This window comes from Phoxinus phoxinus (genome assembly GCF_949152265.1).
Source record: "Phoxinus phoxinus genome assembly, chromosome: 11".
NCBI classification, from domain to species: domain Eukaryota; kingdom Metazoa; phylum Chordata; class Actinopteri; order Cypriniformes; family Leuciscidae; genus Phoxinus; species Phoxinus phoxinus.
This window is the reverse complement of record NC_136886.1, coordinates 11,971,024-11,993,762: the sequence shown is the minus strand read 5'-3', so window position 1 is coordinate 11,993,762 and position 22,739 is coordinate 11,971,024. Positions and strand designations below refer to the sequence as shown.

At 35.9% G+C, this 22,739-nt stretch overlaps 3 protein-coding genes across 8 annotated transcripts in view; 2 read left to right on the top strand and 1 right to left on the bottom strand.

The window, feature by feature from the left end:
- Nucleotides 1–2,924, top strand: part of cyfip1 (cytoplasmic FMR1 interacting protein 1) — a 41,694-nt gene extending 38,770 nt beyond the window's left edge. For all 3 annotated transcript variants that reach the window (XR_013799586.1, XM_079628826.1, XM_079628825.1), the window contains exons 27-31: nucleotides 173–245; nucleotides 357–451; nucleotides 1,546–1,784; nucleotides 1,864–2,011; nucleotides 2,102–2,924. Coding sequence is in view for 2 of the 3 variants with exons in the window: in XM_079628826.1 (XP_079484952.1) it covers nucleotides 173–245; nucleotides 357–451; nucleotides 1,546–1,784; nucleotides 1,864–2,011; nucleotides 2,102–2,266 (720 nt within the window). In the remaining variant the exon portion in view is untranslated. The remainder of the gene's footprint in view (nucleotides 1–172; nucleotides 246–356; nucleotides 452–1,545; nucleotides 1,785–1,863; nucleotides 2,012–2,101) is intronic.
- A 1,182-nt stretch (nucleotides 2,925–4,106) lies between these two features.
- Nucleotides 4,107–19,635, bottom strand: LOC307007136 (magnesium transporter NIPA2-like). Of its 3 annotated transcripts, XM_079628837.1 has the most exons (9): nucleotides 19,325–19,635; nucleotides 19,175–19,222; nucleotides 19,001–19,091; nucleotides 18,653–18,813; nucleotides 9,146–9,373; nucleotides 7,433–7,489; nucleotides 7,213–7,303; nucleotides 5,909–6,069; nucleotides 4,107–5,134 (listed from the first exon to the last, which is right to left on the bottom strand). In XM_079628837.1, the coding sequence occupies exons 1-9, from the start codon at nucleotides 19,437–19,439 to the stop codon at nucleotides 4,482–4,484; spliced, it is 1,605 nt and encodes a 534-aa protein (XP_079484963.1). In that variant the 5' UTR covers nucleotides 19,440–19,635; the 3' UTR covers nucleotides 4,107–4,481. The 3 variants fall into 3 exon arrangements, with proteins under 3 accessions (XP_079484963.1, XP_079484962.1, XP_079484961.1); XM_079628836.1 differs by lacking the exons at nucleotides 18,653–18,813; nucleotides 19,001–19,091; nucleotides 19,175–19,222; nucleotides 19,325–19,635 and adding an exon at nucleotides 16,075–16,220; XM_079628835.1 differs by lacking the exons at nucleotides 18,653–18,813; nucleotides 19,001–19,091; nucleotides 19,175–19,222; nucleotides 19,325–19,635 and adding an exon at nucleotides 14,251–14,410.
- Nucleotides 19,636–20,941: 1,306 nt separating this feature from the next.
- herc2 (HECT and RLD domain containing E3 ubiquitin protein ligase 2) overlaps nucleotides 20,942–22,739 on the top strand; it is a 64,936-nt gene continuing 63,138 nt past the window's right edge. Inside the window, exon 1 of one of the 2 annotated variants that reach the window (XM_079628823.1) lies at nucleotides 20,942–21,038. The gene's annotated coding sequence lies outside the window, so the exon portion shown is untranslated. The remainder of the gene's footprint in view (nucleotides 21,039–22,739) is intronic. The other variant, XM_079628824.1, reaches the window with a different exon arrangement.

Here is a 22,739-nt window from a genome sequence, read left to right as displayed (position 1 = left end):
TGCTTCACCAACATGACCAGAATTTATTAGAAGAGCTAAATGAATGCACCAAAACTCTGTGATTATGCATGTGCGTGAAAGCAGCAATGGACGCTTGTCTCAGACTGCTTATTTGAATTGAACTCGGGCTTTAAAAACCATCGTTTCTGCAATTATTTCTGCTTTCATGTAGTCTCAAGAGGAGGTGTGTGACTTGTTGCATGCAGCGCCCTTCCAGAACATCTTGCCAAGAGTTCACGTTAAAGGTAAGCTCATGTTTATGTATGTTTCCTGAGGATATTCAGTATTTTTAACATGCTTCATGTAAGAAGTTCCTCAAACATATCCAATAATCTCTACATCCCACACTTGTGCAGAAGGCGAGCGTCTGGATGCAAAGATGAAGCGTTTGGAGGCCAAATACACAGCGCTGCATCTGGTGCCTCTGATCGAGCGCCTGGGAACCCCTCAGGTGGGTGAAACATCACTGCACCGACAGCCGCTTTAGTCGCGCTCTGCTGCTTTACCACCTCCACCAGCACACACATCTACTTATTGTCATTAGCATCTCCAATTACACACTTAACTGCTGCTTTGAACTCATCCCAGAGCCTTCCAGATTGTTGTGTTGTGTCAGTGGTAATGGGCAAATTGATTAATTTCAAATAAAAATTGTGATTTCTGGCTAAAGGTTACTTGAGGAAATTAGAGGTACTTTATTCTTCTAACACCGCTATTATAGGTCACTTTTCGTTATATTAATTGGTATTTCTACAAGGGCATTAGTAACCGATTTCTTGCTTGCTTTTTATGTTCCTTCTGTGCCAAGTCTTTTCAAAGTCCAAAACCCATTTCTGCCACATAAGGAAAAAAAAAATGCTTTGGTAACTTAAGCTTTTTGGATAAAAAAAAATTAAACTGACACAATTATGACATAAATTTGACAACTCGTCTTAATTGACTTAGTATGTATAAGTCAATGAATTTTGACTCAATTTTGACTTGGTCACAATTGACTTTTTATCTAATTCAAACTTATATATCATATTTATGACCAAGTATTTCATAATGTCGACTTTGTCAATAATAATTTTTAAAAAAGCAGTCCTGACATAATGGTTAAAGAGTCAGACTTGTAACCCGTTCGATTCTCAATGCCAATACACAAATGTAGGTGTGGGATTGAATGAACAGCGCTCTTTCACCCTCAAAAATCTACTTCCATTGAATGTTTAGGAAGTTGTAAAAGTGAAACAAACAAGTACAAGATGATTACAAATGAACTTTTGGTGTTTGATCTGACTGCTTTAATAGTTCCTGTCAGAGACACGTTAAACAGTATTTGAACATAAATGAGTCATTGTCAGAATTGTCATAATACCATTTAAATGTTGTGACAGTGCCACCTACTGGTCAATGTATAAATATTTGTTGTTTGCAGCTATTTTTGACTTTTTTTAATTAGTAGTAAACTCTTTGTACTCAGGAACCGCAATATCATGATGCGGACTTAAGTGAGCCATGCTGTTCTGATATTAATCAATACCCTGTACAATCTCTCATCAGCAAATTGCCATCGCCCGTGAGGGTGACCTGCTGACTAAAGAGCGCCTGTGCTGCGGTCTCTCCATGTTCGAGGTCATTCTGACCCGCGTCCGTGGTTATCTGGACGACCCGATCTGGCGCGGGCCATTGCCCAGCAACGGCGTGATGCACGTGGACGAGTGTGTGGAGTTTCACCGGTTGTGGAGCGCCATGCAGTTTGTGTACTGCATCCCGGTGGGAGCTCACGAGTTCACCGTTGAGTGAGTGGAAACTGATCACCGGCTGTTTACAAATTTAGGATTTTGAGTTTTTTTTTTAAGCATTTTGATCCTCTTCTAGGCAATGTTTTGGAGATGGTCTGAACTGGGCCGGATGCATGATTATCACATTACTCGGTCAGCACAGACGCTTTGATATCCTGGACTTCAGCTACCATCTCCTGAAGGTGCAGAAACATGACGGCAAAGATGAGATCATCAAGAGTGTGGTGAGTTTTTCGTAGTGAGTTTTCTGTATTTTTCATGTAACTTCTGCAATCAAGACACCAACTAATCCATTTATTTCCCTCCTACTTCAGCCACTAAAGAAAATGGGTGAACGAATTCGCAAGTTCCAGATTTTGAATGATGAAATCTTTGCCATTTTGAACAAGTACCTGAAGTCTGGGGATGGAGAGAACATGCCAGTAGAACATGTCCGTTGCTTTCAGCCTCCGATCCATCAGTCATTGGCCAGTAACTGAGATTACATCATGTACATTTGCACCAATTAGAAGTGGAAGAGATGGTAGAGGGAAACATATTTAGCGACAAGTTTATCCTCAAGTTTAGGACCAGTTTCACTGTCACATTCTACTTAAGAAAGCCTTTCTCATGCCAGCCTGTAGTGTTCACAGAGCCAGTAAGTTGCCTTGCGATTAGTTGAGAGATTTGGTATGTACCAATCAATTGTACCGTTATTGGTTTTGCACGTCTCAGGCTTTGGTAAATTAGGCTAATATGTTTTAAGATGATGTAGACAAACAGTTTTACTTAGTGCATTTCAGGTTGATTTTTTTTGTACACACACTCGTGCCTTATTATAGATAAATGACTTATCTTTTATATGTTAATGATAGCACAGCACTACTCATTTTCATGTTTTATACTTGGGGAAAGCAGTGGGAAAGGGTTGAGAAATGGCCAAGTGGGTTTTATCAACTGATTATTTAAGCTTTTGCTGTGGTGAGAGACCCGTGGTATATTTTCTATGTGGTGTTGTTGAATGATTGCATGCAAGGTTTTTTTTCTTTCTATTATCCTGAATAAAACTTTAAAGGTATGGTTCACCCAAAATTGAACATTGTCATAATTTACTCTCTCAAGTTGTTCCAAACCTGTATGAGTTTCTTTCTTATATATTGTAAAATATGGGTAAACAAACAGTTGATAGTATTTTTTGAAGTATTTAGTTTTTTACTATGGAAGTCAAAGGCTGCCATCAACTGTTTAGTTATCCATATTCTTCAAATATCTTTGTTCAACAGAAGAAAGAAACTCGTATAGGTTTGGAATAACATGAGTAAATGACAATTTTCATTTTTGGGTGGTCTATCCCTTTAAGCGTAACCAAGTTTTTACTCTCAATAAATGTGCCTTTTAGTATTTGAATTATGTAATCAGATTTCAATTCAATAAATATGTATCAAACTTGGTTTCCCTGGCTCTTTCTTTAAAAAAAAAAGGTAAGTGGGTTAAAGGACTAGTTCACACAAGGGGGGGGAAAGCACTATATAAAAGTCTCTGCCAGAGGGCCTAACATAGATAATCAAAATCTTCAGGATGTGTGTTAAAGTAGTAAATTATACATTTTGCAGGACAGTGGGGTCTCCCCCAGAAGAGTTGATCAGGTTGATACTATTCATAATCTGAAGGTAGCGGTGTGTAATGTTCATCTTTTACTGACAAAAACAACACAATATATGAACATTTCAGATAGTCGAATGAGCTCAAGCTGAACAATTAACACTGGTAAACTGAAGCGCTTTGCTAGTGGGTCAATTCTCTCACCCAAATGTATCTGATATGTACAAGCAATATAAATGTAATTTTACAGCTTGCATACAAAATGAAAATGAAACCAACTTAGTACTAAGTTGCGTGCTAGTAAGACTAAGTGATGATTTGAATATGCACTGGATACAGATACAAACTACTGCACAAAGAATTCACATTTATATAAAAAAAATAGCATACTCGAATGTTATTCAGGCACTCAGATTTTCACAAGGACCATTTTCACTTGTTTTTTTTTTATGTTGAGCCATGTTTGAACACTTGGTTTAATTGTGAATTCGTTGACTAAAATTAGATGCCATTTTTGTCAAGTACTTTTGCAAAAAACACTGGCTGCTTGTGATAAACATGATTTTAGACGACTGCTTTTATAGGGAAATGTTAGGTTGGGGGGGGGGGGGGGGGGGGGGGGGGGGGGGGGGGGGGGGGGAAACATGTTTGGAGTGACATGAGGGTGAGTGATTTTACATTTTTTGGTCGACAATCCTTTAAATTAGATGTAGACACTAATAAATTGAGATGGTCTCATTCCACTTGGATGTCTTTATTATAAAGTCAAAGCAACTACCAATTTTGTAGAAAGGAACTCAGTGCATGTAAATACAGATATCTGTACATAAAATATAACAAAAGTCTCTTAAAAACGTACAGTTATATATTTACAGTGCTACATGAGGAATGAGATGATGCTTACCATGTAGTCTAGTTTGAAACAAAACAAAAAGAGGCAAACAAAACCCTTAGTACAATCGATTGGTCCATCTTTTTTGACGTTTATTTTTTTTGCTTGGAGTTGATTGTCTTAGGTTTTATCTCATCTGAAAAAAAAAAAAAAGCTAAAAGTCCATAGAGCAGCCAAACATTTTCATAGACGAACTGCTGCATATTGGTTCCTCCTTGAACCTAAGAGACGGTCATAGTGCCGTTTCTCCTGGAGACGCTGTCGAAAGGCAACCCTAGCTCTCTGTCGTCAAAGTCCTCCGTGACATTGTGTAGCAGCTCATAATTGGAGTGGTTGTGGGCGGCGATGCCGTTTGACACCGGCCCGTTCCTCTCGTCCTTCCTGATGGACACAGCCAGTGTCGCCAAGCTGATGCTAACGTCCTTAAAGGCGTGCAGAAGAAAGATGCCCACTATAATCGTAAAGAAACCGCTCATTGTGCCGATGATGTCATCGACCCCCATGTGTTCCCATTCTTTGAACAATATGGCAGAGCAGGAGAGCACTGAGGTGGTGAAGAACACGTAGTAGATGGGCGTCACCAGGGATGTGTTGAAGATGTCCAGTGCTTTGTTCAGGTAGTTGATCTGTGTGCTAACACAAGCGATCAGGCTCAGCAGCAGAAACCAGGCCAGAGGCTTTCGCAACACTGGCTTCCCAGCGATGGCCTCCTTAATGGTGATGCCCAATCCCTTCACGCAGGAGACGGACAGGGCACCAATCACGGAGCAGATAGTGATGTAGACCAGGATGTTGGTCTGCCCGTGGCGTGGGCCCATTACGAAGATGAAGATGAGAGCTACGATGATGACAGCTGTTGCAAAGACCACAAAGCCTGGAGAAAAGACAATTATGATTAGTTATATACAGCACCTTCAAAAGAAACGCATTTGTTTTATCAATATAAATATGTATGTACACAATCTTACAAAAGTTTGGGGTCAGTAAAAAAATAAAGGAATACTTTTTCATTCCGCAAGACTGCATTAAATTGTGCGACAGTAAAGACAAAAATTCTATTTCAAATACATTTCTATTAATCAAACAATATCACGGTGTCCTCCTGTTTTCAACATTGATAATCAGAAATGTTTCTTGAGCAGCAAATCATCATATTAGAATGATTTCTGAAGGATCGTGTGACACTGAAGATTGGAGTAATGATGCTGAAAATCACATGAATAAATGTTAAAATATATTAAAATAGGAAACAGCTGATATAAATTGTAATAGTATTTAACAATATTACTTTATGTATTTTTGATCAAATAAAGAGAAACCTTTTTTTCAACATCGAAAGAATCGTACTGCCCCCTAAACTTTTGAACGAGTGTGTGACCGATACGGAGTCTGCATATTAACATTACAATAACTCAGGGGTGTCAAACTCAGTTCCTGGAGGGCCATAGCCCTGCAGACTTTAGACCTAATCCTGCTTTAATACACAAACCTATGCTTTTTAAATAAACCATGAAAGACTTGATTAGCTGAATCAGGGCGGAGGAGAAACCCTCCAGGAACTGAGTGCATCTCCTCCATGAGCCGTTTCTATCCGCACTGCTGAGTCACATTGCTGGAGGGCCTTCGTTGTCTTTATGTGTCAGTTTACCTGGATCAACCAGTTTTTTGGCCATGTCTTCCAGGCTATCCATCTCCTCCTCTTTAGGTGCGTGTATCACCATGGTAGTGGAGCCCAGGATACTGAGCAGACAGCCAAGCTTTCCGTGCAGGTTCAACCTCTCCGTCAGGAAGTACGAGGACAAAACCGCACTGCAAAAAGGCAAACGTTCAACTTAACAGGATAGTTCGCCCAAAAATAAACACTCAACACAGTCATGTCTATAATATTTTTAGAATTCTTAAGTACTAAGTAGGAATCTCAAAGAACCTGTGCTTTTGGAACAACATTGATACTACAATTATGAGTAGCATTTTATTTTACAGTCCTGTTCCCCCTGTACTTATTACAGTAATTACAATAACTGGGTAATAACCCTCAACCTACTCCTAAACCCCTGTGCCTTGTATTACCTAGCATTTTCTTAGGCAAGAACACTGTGAAATAAAGTGAAACCAAATTATGACAATTACTATTATATATATTGATTATCTGACTCTTTGTTTTGTTTTTGTAAAATTCATAATAAAAACATTTGCCATACATGAGCTTTCATATATTTACCATCTTCTATATCATTTGTTCTCAACCTTTTTTATCCATATTTAAGATCTTTGCATTCCTAGAAGAAATTACTTTTCCCAGTCTAGGAATCTCATGTTTAAAATTATACATATATCCAGGTTTTTCCGAAGTAGGAACCCAGATTTCCACGACGCTTTAGATTCTAGAGAACATTTGATTGGACAGAAGATGTGATGAACAGCTGAAGTCGGTGAGGTCATAAAAAATCCATTATCGCTGAAGTAAGAGACTAAGTTTTGAATGCTTATATCTCCTAAATGCAAATTTTGTCATTGTTTTGGAACACACCAGCTTATTCATAACCTTAAGACTAACATATTCATACTAGAAGCTAAAAAAAAAACACTTTCATTTTGATTTCAGGGGGCCTTTAAAGTCTACTTGAGACCCCTTTAGAAGTTTGTTGTGAATAAAATAGGTTACGAGACTATGATAACATCATGTGTTGTAGCTTGTTTTGGTCCATTTGAGAAGATAAAAAAATTAAGATTTAAGAGATGTAGGACTTTGAGCAGCTGATGGTTGCAACAGCTTGGTACTTGGTTTACACAAAAAAAAGAGAAGGAAACCACAAGCATGAATCACACTTTGGTTGTGCGACAGAATCATCCTGCAAAAAAAACAATACTTTCCACCTCTAGTAGCATTAATATTTTATTTGCACGGATGTCATGTCATCAACATGATAAATTCATCAAAGATTGTCAAACCTGACTAGCACACTGAGAGCCCCGAGAGGAGTGACGAGTGTGGCGGGAGCAAAGGCATATGCTGCGAAATTGGCAGCTTCACCAGCCCCCACTGTCAAAACACACAGAAATAAAAGAGTTGCATCCAAGCAGCTGAGACACAAACATGATAAATATATGCTATACGTGTACAACTGCTTCAAGTTTAGGATAAATATTAGTCGTTTACTCTGTCACTTACTTGATAACAAGCCAGCCCACCAAAGCCATTCTTTTAGGTATGCATGACCTCCTTGCCCTGGTAAAGCAAGATGTTTCAGAATTATTCTATATTTTTTACTGTCAGCAATTTGGTGTGTCATACTTTCTATAATTAAACTGCATTGAATATCATGTGTTGCCCTACACCACCCTACTTTCTAGATATCAACACTGAAAAAAAAGTCATTGACAACTACTTGGTTCAAACATTATAATCGCTATTTTTGTCAAAGAACTAAAATGCTACAAGTAAAAATGACATCACAGTTTGTATTGACGTTAAACAGAGTCAATATTCCGTTAACCCTGTATGGTCCAACATGAAAACATTTGCGTTCCGTAAGATTTTCTCATGTTTTTGAAAAAAAGTCTCTTTTACTTATCAAGACTGCGCTTATTTGATACAAAAAACCAATCAAACCAATAATATTAGAGATATAACGTTAATCTATTTGTTTTCTATTTTAATATGTAAAAATGTAATTTGTTCATGTGATTCAAAGCTGAATTTTCAGCATCATTACTCCAATCTTCAGTGTCACAAGTCACGATCCTTAAGAAATCATTTTAATATGCTGATTTGGTGCTAAAAAAAACTTTCTTATTAATATCAATGTTAAAAACTGGTGCTTTTTAATTTTTTTTTATATTTTAATAGTTAATTTACTTGCTGAATATATAAGTATTAAATTATTTTCTTTTTTTTAAAGACATCTATATCAACAAATCAGTTTTACAGTGAATATAAAGGGTCAAATATGAAAAAGGGTGTACTTTAAAATACCTATTTATGTGTAATTATCAGAAATTAAACAAACACCTGTAAAATGAAATTTCGGTTGATTGTTCTTTTGCAATTATCATACTTTATTAATTAATTTATTAGGTTCATATATATATATATATATATATATATATATATATATATATATATATATATATATATATATATACATACATGCATACATACATATATATATATATATGTGTGTGTGTTATTTATAATGAAATAAAAAATAAACACTATAATCATGTCTGATTAATTTCTTCATAAAAACTAAATATAACATAAAATAACTTAATACCATGATCATGCAATGCAACTACTAAACCACTAAATATGTATTCCAAGATGGGCCATTGGTATTCATGTCATTTATCAATGCCAAATCACTTTAAACAATTTGAAAGTCAACTATAACACAATACATGTTTTTTTTTAAAGACCTTATTTAAGCAAAAACAAAGTTAAGGTATTCAAATACAACAAAAATGGTTAAAAGAGTTCCGCTGCTTATGTTTGTTGTCTAGCAACCAAAAAATGCTATCATATTACAGAATACAACACTGGAATAAATGAAACTTTATAAAAGTGAAAAGCCATTGGTTATAGTTTTCTTTTTAACAATGAAACTTATTTTTGTTGTCATTATAAATGACACGAGTCCATATACAGGGTTAAATATCTCAGTATGGTGAAGTCATGGAAACAGAGTTAATGATTTATAAAAAGTGTGTGGCAAGTGATCCGTACTGTGCTGCACCTTTAAGTTGAAACAACAACAGCAACTGAACAGGTGTGTCTGAATAAAACATCTAAAAAATTTCCCCACCCATACCAGTAAAACCTCTGGCAAAACTGTGTATGATTTTCTGACACCATAAGATTAAAAGCTTACAGAAAGAAACATACCTGCTCGCATCGAGCCCTTCCTGGCCAGTCGAAGGAGTCCTTTCTTCTTTAAGATGAAACTACCGCCGATAAATATACTGGAGCTTATTGCCAAACCAAGGCCTATATAGAAATCATACTTTCCTCTGTCTTGGCCCATAGTGTCGCTGGTAGAGTTTCCTCTCGTCACATTGACATACACACACCAAAGATTCAATCCAGAGGAACAATTCTGGCCAACTGCTGAGCCTGGCAAGAAATACACATTTATCATAATTATCATGTAAATAAATTCCAAAAAGTTCCAAGTTAGGGATGAACTTATATCATACCATTTTTATAACAAACACTACACACATTAACTTAGGTAAAGTTGGTTTTATATTCGCACATTCACACTTTTTTGCTTAAAAAGTGTCTCAATAACATATGCAATAAAGCATATTTTTGCAAAATAAAAGCAGCTACATGATCTTTAGGACAAGGATGGTGAACTACAACATTTTCCACAATCGATCAAAATGGGCAAGTATTGTTTTAATGGCATACAAACTTGCGAATGTTCACTGAATGTCCAATGTAGTGCAGTGAACAAGATAGGGATCGTCTAAAAAGTTGTCTTTTTTTTCATTGTGTGCAAACAGACAACTACATTTTTGCAAACTACAGATGTACCAGCAAATATCTCTCACATTATGTGTTCTAATGCTATTGATTGTACTTTAGCAACAATAAAAAGTGCATTATAATGATTGTATTTAGGAAACCTGCCTCACTGTACATAATTTACATAAGTACTTTTTAGAATAAAATTACATTAATTCACCAAAGGAATTTTTTACTATCCGAAGGTTGTAGCATGTTCCCAGTAACCAGTCTGACTTACTACAGGTGAGATTTTTTACAAAAACTCCCTTACTGTACGTACAGTTGACAAATATGTTTTTAAAAAAATTACAGTAATTCACAGTAAGTTTTTTTTCGTGTTCAAAAGGCTGTAGTGCTTTCCTATGGACCAGACTGACTTACTACAGGTGAAATTTTGACAATACCTCCCTTACTGTACAATGATCAAATATGTTTATGTAATAAACATATTATTACATATATTATTACATATTTTTATTGCATATGTTTGTGAAATAAACTGTAATTCACCTATAGTGATTTTATTTTAATATTCCAAAGGTTGTAGTACTTTTCTAGTGAAAGGACTGACTTACTACAGGTCAAATTGTGACAATACCTCGCTTACTGTACGTACAATTATCAAATATGTTTATGAAAGAATTACTGTAATTCACCGTAAGTATTTTTTCATGTTCCAAAGGTTGTAGTACTTTCCTAGTGACTCGACTGACTTACTACAGGTGACATTGTGACAATACCACCCTTACTGTATGTACAATTGACAAATAAGTTTATGAAAAAATTACTGTAATTCACTGTAAGTATTTTTTCGTGTTTCAAAGGTTGTAGTACTTTCCTAGTGACCAGACTGACTTACTACAGGTCAAATTGTGACAATACCACCCGTACTGTACGTACAATTGACAAATAAGTTTATGAAAAAATTACTGTAATTCACTGTAAGTATTTTTTCATGTTCCAAAGGTTGTAGTACTTTCCTAGTGACCCGACTGACTTACTACAGGCGACATTTTGACAATACCACCCTTACTGTACAGTCATCAAATATGTTTATGTAATACACATTATTACATGTTTATTACATATGTTTATGTAATAAACTGTAATTCACCTATAATGTTTTTTTTTTATATTCCAAAGGTTGTAGTACTTTCCTAGTGATTAGACTGACTTACTACGGTTTAAATATTGCCAATATCGACCTTACTGTAAGTACAGTACATACATATTATTATGAAAAAAATACTGTAATTTCAGCTTGTTCCATGTTCCAAAGGTTATAGTATGTTCCTAGTGATCACTCTACTCAATTCATTTTGATAAATGTTTTAGATAAAAGTAAGTATTAGAACTGCTGTTCCTTGTACAACACATTTATTTCATTGATTAAAATAACGGTAAAGATTTTAGCTTAAGCATATTTTCAACATTATAAATAAGCAACACCCTTATTGTAATGATTCAAGTTTAGTTTTTGTTATGAAGTCAAATGAGTTGACTAAATATCAAATGAGTTGAATGACTTCTATAGGCTTATGAGATTTTACTTTGTTATAGAAATTACCAGTGTGATTATCGAAAATGTTATGTAATGTATCCTTTGAATGTCTGTATTTGATATCTGAGGTGTGACTGAAGGGTCTGGCCCATGCCAGGAATGCAGTAACAGTGCTTGCACATTTAGCCCGGCTTCCAGAGATGAAATATGGACTTCTTTAACAGGTGTTGCTACATCCATCTGCTTTTCTAGGGTACCCTGATAGCAATGGTCTCAGCAGGGGTCATTGAAGTCTATAGTTGAGAGACCATTTCTTAGTTAAAGTCTTTACTTTACAGTTGATTTAAAGTGTGAGAGAAAGAACATGTTATCTTGATGTTTTGAGAATACTCTCCTGTTTATTGTTAAAGCCTGGCCAAATCCAATCTTGAAGAAACTGTGTCTGTGTGTGTTAGTATTCTTGGTTACAGGTTAAGGAACAAGTGGAAATATAGCTGCAAGCAGCGATACAGGGCCAAGCCCCTGGAGCAGCAGCAAGAGCAGGAAGAGTAAAAACAGCAGAAATTGAACATACATGAAAAAACAGCTGGTTCAGAAGTACAGGTGAAAATTAACTCAAAATGAACAGAAGTTCAGATGAGAATGAACACATAATGAACAAGACAAACATATTTCTAACCCAAGAGGAAGACAGATTAGTACAATGTTAAATAATAAAGGAATCGATATGACACAACATTACACACAATTTTATAAAGTCGTTCCACACGGGCTTGAACCCACTATCTCTGGGTCAGATGCCTGACTCTCATCTCATTGCGCCACTGGGAAGTTGTGTTTTTGTGCATAAGGTCCATACTTCAAGTAAGAATCAACTCAAAATTATAATTGTTTATATACCTTTGCTGCATGTTGGAATTTATTGAGTTCCTTCACATATAGACACCATATCTGGAAAAGAAGCAACTTTTCCACCACTTAAGGCCACAGTACCTCTTGCGGTCTGGGAATGTGCCACACAGGATTCGAACCCACGACCGGAATGGTTCGGGGCTCGTGGTACGTGGTTTAGCAGCTTGTGCCACTCAGTTGACACTGTCTTATTAAACTGCCAAGGAGAGGCTTCAATGTAAGAATGAGAACACAAAAGCATGTTAACCAGATTAGCAAGCTAAATTAGCTTAATGCTAATGTAGCTTATGGTTAGCCTGAGTGTTTGTGTACTGTATGTACAGTAAGGGAGTTATTGGCAAAATTTCACCTGTAGTAAGTCAGTCAGGTCATTAGGAAAGCACTACGCCCTTAGGAACACGAAAAAATACTTTAGGTGAATTACAATAATTTTTCATAAACATATTTGACAATTGTACATACAGTAAGGGTGGTATTGTCAAAATGTCACCTGTAGTAAGTCAGTCTTGGTCACTAGGAAAGTACTACAACCTTTGAAACACGAAAAAATACTTACAACGAATTACAGTAATTTTTTCATAAACATATTTGTCAATTGTACGTACAGTAAGGGAGTTGTTGTCACAATTTGACCTGTAGTAAGTCAATCTGGTCACTAGGAAAGTACTACAACCTTTGAAACACGAAAAAATACTTACAGCGAATCACAGTAATTTTTTCATAAACTTATTTGTCAATTGTACGTACAGTAAGGGAGATGTTGTCACAATTTGACCTGTAGTAAGTCAATCTGGTCACTAGGAAAGTACTACAACCTTTGGAACATGAAAAAATCCATTTGGTGAATTACTGTAAGTTTTACATAAAAATATTTGTGTACTGTATGTAGAATACACAAAAAGTAAACTAAAGCAGTCTAGGTGAATACGCATCAAATATCAAACCTAAAACTATGTTTACCCTGTTTGGCAACTTTTTTTTTGAAAACTTGACTATGTCCGTGGCGCTGTCCACGTATGTGGTACTGAAGGTCATGATCCAGTCTGAACCTTGGGTAAATTTGGTTTTATATTCAGATATTCACCGAGATATTTAATATCTCGTGAGCTGAATATTGTTCCTACACAAATAACATTGTTTCAATATTTTATTCTTCCTCAAAACGAGCTTTCCTTCAGGTTTGCACTTTGCAGATGGTCCCTTCTTAGAAGCCTGCGCATAGAGATCAATGTATTTTGTCCACTGCGAAGGAAAGATCGTTTTGAGGAAAAATACGTTGTAGCTTCTGGTGTTATATGTGTAGTTATATGTGATAGGTGTTTTGTGTAGCAACAACGTTTAGTTCACGAGTTATTGAACGCGGAAGTCCGCGAATGTGCGAATATGCGAATATAAAACCAACTTTACCTAAGTCACACATTACAGCTCACAAGACCTGAGATTTCATTCATGTCAACACAGCTCTGAGGGAGAATGAAGAATGACAGTATGTGTGTAATGCACAATAACTGACAAGATGACATGATCAGTACAGGAAGTGACTCTATAAAACACTGCAGGCTCGAAGTCCTATTACACATGTTGACTTAAAGGGAATGGCATCAGCATTGACGATCAATAGGTTTCACCCTAGTGACTTTTTTTCTTCCGTCATTTCAATACAACGAAAGACTGAGATGGTCATTGTGCAACTCGATACGTGTCCACGGAAGAAGTATTTCAGGTTTGTTTCAACATAAGGCCAGAATTTTAATGACATAATTTTATTTTTTAGTGAACTATCCCTTTAAGGCGCAAAACATGAGCATACAGCTGATCCAGCAAACTTTACAGCGATACAAAATCCCATGTCAATTTTACCTAAGTGTAAAACAGCCATCTCTTAAGGGTCAACATTTGGTTTGTCGCGACATTAGGCGAGATCTTCTTGATATGACAACATGATGACAATTACCTTATTCATACAGCCAAACCCAGGCGGATAGCCTAGCCAATTAGCTTCATAATTCACAGCAAAACACACGCGTGCCTAAAAGAGGTTATGAAGTCATTCAGAGTAAGTTACCTAGTTAAATTCCAGCGATCAGCTCGACATCGTGTCCGGTCACAGAGATTTCACGGTTTTGACTTTCACATTTTCTCGCGACCATGAAATTCAGACGCGATGTTGACGCGAACCCATGCAGATCCACCCACACAGCAGCGATGTCCGATTCGCTCGAATCGTTCTTTTGAATCGGATCTTTTCAAACAATCAGTTGAACCGGTTCACAAAACTCAGTCTGAACAATTCTTCCAATAATTGATTTTCCAAACGGCTAATATAGTACATATAGATATAGCTATGAATTAAATGCACCAATTATAATATAAATTCTTTAAAATAAAAAGGATAATAAAAATAATATATTACTTAACATTACTATACTAGTATTACATATTCCTTGTTAATATTATCTTAAACAAAATAAAGTAAAAGGGCAGCACGTCTACCATTTTAAGAGCTTTGAAGTTCTTTGAAGATTAAATAACTTGGATATATACTGATTGGCAGCATCACTCTGTCTCCTCTCCACCAGTAAGCTGGTGTGTGGTGGGCGTTCTGGCGCAATATGGCTGCCATCGCATCATCCAGGTGGGTGCTGCACATTGGGGGAGGTTGAGGAGACCCCACCCCCTACCTCTGTGTGTGCTTTGAGTGCAGAGAAAAGCTCTATATAAATGCAATGAATTATTATTATTATTATGTATTGTTCGAAGGCCTGACAATTCAAAAGACAATAAAAAAGAGGCATGATGGTTACTTTACTATAGTGAATGTGAAATTTGGCATGATGGAACAATAACATATTAATGATAAAATACTCTATCCCACTATATTAGTCAATAGGGGCTGTCAGAGTCAACTGTCTGGTTACCAACTATCTTTTTTTGTGTTCAGCAGAAGAAAGAAACTCATAAAGGTTTGGAACAACTTGAGGGTGATTAATGATTATGTAATGACATTTTTATTTTTGGTTGTACTATCTCTTTAAAGATTCGAGAGCAGATGAGTAAACTGATGGTAAGAGCCTTTGAAGTGAACTAAGGATGGGGAGGATGAATGCTCAAATAAAATGTATTGTATATGTTTTTGAATTATTGTATGAATTTATCAACACTGTGAAACGTAAACTAAATGGGTTAGTTTTGCCATGGACACCATGATGCAGCAAAACGCCATGACGTAAAAGAATCACAGAGTGCATTCTTTCGAAATGAATTGTTCGAAAGAGCCGATTAGAGTCAAGTCGGACACCCATCAGTAGAAGCAGAGCAGAAGGAAAGAGGAAACGTGCGCGCATGCGCGGACCCTCTCTTTTGATTGGTCTTTAGGCGTCTTGTGTTAAAGTCTTCCTTCATGCGTTTAACAAAATGTAAAGTGTGTTTTAGTGAAAACTTGTTTTTGTAATAAATATGTTTAATCCTAAAAAGTTCCCGCCTCTTCTAATATCAAAGCGTGTGAGTGCTTTATGTTGAGCGTAACGTTACAGTAGTTGCAGATAAGTGTTGAGACCAGACTGTAAGGTTGAGACAGGTGCAGAAACCAGGCATAAACTACAGGAATCTCTCTTGACACTAAAACAGACTATTTTCTTCAACTAATCAACATAAAGTTGCAATGTAACGTTGTTAGTATAAACACAGGTGAAGTTGTATGTGGAAATATATAAACATCGATAGATTACACACAACTCTTTTCTGGTCTGGTCTGGTTTCGCAACCACAGAGAAAACGATCAAATCGATAGCGTCGATTTAAAATAAACGTTACTTCAAATAAATTAAAAGAATAAACTGTATACCAAAAATGCCCCTAGTAGAATACATAAAAATAACGCACAACTTACTGGATGTGGGACTGGATCAAGATGCAGTGGGTAAATCTATCGACTAGGTTAGGTTTAGGAAGGAAACTGTTGTCTCAAAGGTAAGAAAAACCTATGAGAAAAACAGCCCCTGCTGGCCGTCATCTCGCCATGCTTACAATTACAGTAAATTATTTATGGTAGACTGACCAACTGTTACCATAGAATTATTCCAGACGGAAATCCGTGTTTATTTTTATACAAACATGAAAACATTAATATTTTATTTTATATTGACCTGTTTAAATATTTATTTGAAATATAAATGTAAAAACATGTCAGCATTGAAACCAAGAGAAAACATTTTTTATAATTGAGTAATTGTGATTTATTCACGGTTGACTGCACAAAAAAAAAAAAAAATCAAACAAAGGTTAATATAATATAAATTATCATTTTTATTTCCAATAAGTAATTCAATTAATTATTCTAAATAAATGTAATTTAATTAAATAATTATATATTCATGAAATCAATATCATTAACCCTTTGTTTGTTGAAAACCCTGTAACACCTTTTGTTTCCGGTCAAAAATTACCAGCCTTTTAAAAATAGCTTGTCACCAAATATTGGATACAATCTGTTTGTAAACTTTTCTTTCAATTTGGGCAGGTTTTTTATTTTTGGAACCGATTTGATTGTAGGCCTCGTTGATCTGAGCTTATGCAACTCAGTTTTCTGAGTGAAAATATGTCAATATTCAACAAAATATGGGAAAATTGCACCGTTAATCATACTAGTGTGCTTTAATGTTTAACCAGGAAGTGTTTTTAAAAATGCTTTTATTTTGCCTACAAAAAAAAAAAAAAAAATTATTTAATATTGCCAAAATTACCAACAAATAATGCTTTTTTTCACTCAAAAACGGAGATGCATAAGCTCAGAAAAAGGAGGCCTACGAACAAAAAGATTAAACCAATATTTGGTGATAATATAGAGTAATGAGAAATGTATAAGTTATACCCTAGGTGAGTAAAGTCAGTAAGTTTTAGTCCAATGCGATAATGATAACTAGCATTTTCAGGAAAAAGATAATTCTCTCCAGGTCAAAATGATTCGAATACAACATAAGAGTCAATCAATAATTTAATAACTGAGTTAAAACTGATGCAGAATAATCCAGATACATTCCATTTTAAAATATAGTTTTTAATTAATGAAGTCTATAAAATGTTATAGGATGTCTCCCTTATTTGGATTTGCAGTGGTTAATTACTATTAACACATCATATCCGATCTTTGTTTGTTAAACCAACCCTGTCAGTTATTGATTAAAAAATTGATGTACTCATGAGTTAGTCGTCTTTAGCTTTGGTTTGGCTCCAAGCAAGTTTAGCTTCTTGAGAGATGCGTAATAAGGCAACACCCACAGATACCGTGATAAAACCACACAGAATACCCAAAAAGTCCACAATGCCAAGTGCTGTCCATTCCCTGAAAAGAATAGCGGAGGCTATGATGACACAAGAGGTGAAAGTCACATAGTAAATGGCCTCAAACATGTTAGAGCTAAAGCTCTCCAAGGCTTTGTTGATAAAGGTGAACTGGATCAGAATACTGACTATGAGAATTCCCAGCAACCCCAGGAAGAGGTAAAGTGCTCTGCTATCACTTGTAGGTGTTCCACTGAAGGCCTCCTGAGCAGCCAGTCCCAGGCCTTTGCTGCTGGGCACAGTGAAACTCCCAAGGAGAGAACAGATGCCCACATACACCATAATGTTGGACTTTCCATGAACTGGAGACACCCAACCGATCAGAATGATCAGTGATAAGACCACCAGTGAGATGAACACCAGGAACACTGAAACACGAGAGGAAAGATCAGAAACATGGTATGGTTCAATGTATGAGAGGGAGTTAAAGGGATAGTTCACTCGAAAATGAAAATCTGTCATCATTTACCGGTAACTCCCTGTCAAGTTGTTCTAAATCTGTATGAGTTTCTTTGTTCAGTTGAACACAAAAGGAGATATTTTGAAGAATATGGGTAACCAAACACTTGCTGGTCCCCATTGACTTCCATAGTAGGAAACAAAATACTATGGAAGTAAATGGGGACCAGAAACCAAAATTCTTCAAAATATCTTCTTTTGTGTTCAACTGAACAAAGGAACTCAAAGGGTTTTAAACAAATTGAGGTACAAATTTGTATCAGTTTTGTGTTAAGCCTTCTTATTATTAAAGGTAAAGTCCACCCAATAATGAAAATTCTGTCTTCATTTACATACCCTCATGTTGTTCCAAACCTGTATGACTTTCTCTCTTCTGCAGAACACAATATTTTTAATAATTCTGATTCGGTTGATGTTTCGGTTCCCATTGACTTGTATTTTTTTGTCCACACTATGAATGTCAATGGGAACTGAAACGGTTTGGTTATCAACGATCTTCATAATATCTTTTTAGTTCCACAGAGGAAAGAACGTCATACAGGTTTGGAACGACATGAAGGTGAGTAAATTATGACAGAATTTAAATTTTTGGGTGAACTATCCCTTTAACCACCAGACTACCATTGAGAATAGATGAATTATGGCTCCACCAGACATGTTTATCATACCTGGGCCCATCAGTCTTTCCTCTAGTTCCGCTCTTGATGTAACATTTTCAGACTTAGGTGAGTGAATGATGAGCACAACTGAACCACAGCAGCACAAAGCGCAGCCGAGTTTCCCTATGAGATTGAGATGTTCCTGAAGCAGCCAGGATGCCAGAACGGCCCTGATTAATGATGAAAAGACAAATACACATTAATCACTCCAGGTCACAGTAGGTGCTCTGATATGCTGATTTAAATGTGAAATAAATGTCAACTGTTGTTGTTATTGTTGCTGTAATACTTATTTTGAGATTTAATACACATCAATTAATGAAGAATATCTTAATTTAAATATAATAAGAAATTCACCCAAACAGGACTCCCAGGGCTCCAAGGGGAGTGACCACAACTGCTGGGGCAGCGTTGTATGCCAGAAAATTTCCTATTTGTCCCACAATCACTTAAAAAAGAAAAAGCATAAATACACATGACCTTTATTAACATTAGTTACATCTGATTTGCAGATATAGAAGTATTACTCACTTGCAAGTGTACCACACCACCACACACAGTCAGCCAGGTAAGTTCCACCTGTAGTGACATAAATCATCCTTTAAATATTACATCTGGACAGGAAGTGTAACTTTTCTTTGGGACAAAATAGGGAAATGGCGGTCTTCTGATGTGAAATACCTGATTTGCGGGCTCGCAGTATACCCTTTTTCTGGAGTACAAACGTGGATCCATTTATAAAACTTGACACAACAGCAATCGCAACACCAACGACTGGGAATGAAGTGTCGTCCATAAATGTATGCGAGTTTATGAACGGTCAGTGCAAGTCTTTAGATCACTCTTTGACCGGTGTTGATAAAGCCCTTATAGTCATGTTGTGGTGGACTTTGTTATTCGTCTAGAAATGCACAAAAACGTATGAATCGGCGTACATTACATCCCGGAAGTGCATTCTCAGGAGTCCCTTCCTTGCCAAACTAACGACCTCTACTGGTTAAAGGAGAGAACCAAACTAATATATAATAATGAGTAATTTAACAGATAAAGTTATACGCATTTAAAGCAAATAAAACAGAATTTTATTTAAAAGGCCCACGTGTCCCTTTCACGATACCTGCAGTACAAATATGAGGTGGCTGCGCAGAGCTTCAAGCTGTTAACAGCAGGTGGCGTTGTGATATAAAAAGTAAGTTTACATGTGAAAATCTTTCTTTCACTTTCATGGGGTAAAAAAAAGATGCAATACAAGCAAGTGAGTAGTCACTTTGGCTGTCAGTCCCATGAGGGTGACAGAATTTTCTTAAAAATGACATGGAACATTTATTTTATTCACACAAATTGTCAAGTTTTAAAATGTAACCAATTTTAAGTTTAGAACAGGGGTGCCCATTCCTGTTCCAGGAGATCTACCTTTCAGCTAAGTTCAGCAACCCTGATCAAACACAACTGAACCAGCTAATTAAGATGTTTATTTATCTGAATTGTGATATTGAATTAATTGTGTTTTTGGACAATTATTGTATACATAGAAATCTATCTTCTTCAAATTCCTAAAAACCTATGCATGACAAAAAAAAGTGTTTTTATAAAAAAATATTTTGATTGTAATATTTTTCTGTCTTCTATGTTTTTTATCTTTATTTTTTACTTATTTGAGACATGGTTAGTATTTAATTTGAGCAATAATATGAATTTTTATTAAAAATATTTATTTAATTCAGAACAAGGGCATTTTAAATATAGAGGATTTCATTAGTCTTACATTTGTACTTTACTTACACTGAAATACTGCTAAATTAATTAACAATTAAATTAATGAAAAATAAATTTAATTAAATAAAGAAATATATTGGTGCTGTGGTGTGGCATCTAAAACTTACGCACGCGTTACGTATGACCTCTTATTAATTTTGAAACTATACTGAATATTTGTGCTTTATAAATTATTTTTTCACACCTCATGAGAACCTAGTGGAATAAAAAATTATTGAAATCGTGAAAAACGTAAAGAAATCGTGACTGGTCAAAGTACATGATATACACTATCCCCTTATACATTAATATACATTTTTGCTTAAAATATAGGCAAGTCCAAGAAAAATGCTTATTTGTGTATCGTGGTTTATGCGGTAAAACTGTAAGACTGCAAACGAAATATACGTCATTTTATAAATTCTCAATTTTTATGAACGCCGTGCTCCATGTGTCTCTATCCAAGCCTGTGATTGGCCCTAGCGTCATCCCGCCCTCGGATTGATGTACGTCATCTTATTCCTCTGCATTTGTTTGGCTGCCAATACTGTCAATCAACACACGACATGGCCGACATTAAAGTGCAGTGAACCTGGTGGTAGGACCGAAGCAGCAAGGATTCAATAAGACAACCGAACAGGTAAAAAATGCGTTGATTCCGTTATGACTTTTAGGATAGGAAAAAGTAGCTGGGCTGCGGTATTAATAGGCTGTGGTGTGTTGAAGAATAGCAGGCCAGAGCGCTGTATTTGGGAACGTCCTGTCTTGTAGCTGCTAGCGGCTGACAGCCTGAGTTCCATCAACAACACACCGTTCACAGATAGCAACCTGCAGCATTACAGCAATCATCTGTTGATTAAAACATCAACACTATTTTACTCGCATGTAGATACTGACATAAGAGATTAGATACGGATGGATGTGACCAAGCCAACACCCAGTTTATTTTAATAAATTATTTCAGTGATGCTCTCTCCTGTTCGATCAGGTCTATATGCTTTAACACAGTCCCAGAATCATAATATTTTTTTTCAATTGTTATTTTCATATTTTACTGCTTATATGTCAAATATTGCTAATTTGTCCGTTTTCATGCATTGCAGTAATAGGTGGAAGACAGTTTAACATTTCAAGGTTGATTAGGCTTGTTAATGGAACAGTTCACACAAAAATTAAACGTTTGTCAATATTTTCTTATCCTTATATCATTCCAAAGCCAAGAATGCAGCCAAAGAAGAATGTGTTGTGCAATGATAATGAAGGGTGACAGAATATGTCAAATCTCATAAGGGATTCAAAATCACACAAAATGTCCATTAGGCTATACTTCCAATAATTGCTTGATCTTTTTCGCAGAATAAATCTGGGTGATTCTTGAGTTCCAATCATTGACAATGAATAGATCTCAACATTTAAAGGAATAGTTAACCCCAAATTGAAAATTAGCCTATCTAATAATTTACTCAAACTTAAGCCATCCTATGAGTTTCATCCTTCATCCGAACATAATCCGAGTTATATTAAATAATATCCTGGCTCTTCCCAGCTTTGTAATGGCATTGAATATTGTCTGAGTTTTTGAAACTCCAAAAAGTGCTTCCATCCATCATAAAAGTAATCTATACGTTAAGTGGGTTAATAAATGCCTTCTAAAGCAAAGCAATGGGTTTTTGTAAGAAAAATATCCATATTTAAAACTTTATAAACCATAATCACTGGCTTCCGGCAACGGCTGTACGCGCGTTCATGAGAGAGTCGAGTTCCGGCGGAAGGGTGACCTCTGACCTGATGTATTCATTTCAGTGTGTTTCTCAAAGATATCCTGCTAGCTAGAAGACTTGAAATATACCTAGTGCTTGATTAGTGTAGACTATTTTGATTTTGAGATATAATATTATTCATTCACCATTCTTTTCATGAAAAAGACATCCTTTTTCTCGAAAAAATCCTGGATTTGGAAAGACCAAATTGACCTATCCCTTTAAATTTACTTGCAGTTATTTCTAGGCCTATTTGAATGTTTTTGTAATGCATTAGATGTTTGTTAGGAATAGGATGAATGTTCAACACCAAGTATTATGCTGAATGAATATAGTTTTGAATTTGGCTCTGAAGATGGTTCCCAATTATCTGAAACTGCCAGATTGCATCATCACCTACACACTGTACTGCACTGACTGAACTACTGTGCCTTTGGGAAAATCTATATGCAAATAATCAATATTAACTGGGGTGGGATAGTCATTTTAATGAGATCTAGATAGCATGACGCGTTTTGTTTCGCTTGTCAAAGCTTCACGTCACAGTGTTAACTTGTTGTTTGATCCGTGAATGTGTCTCT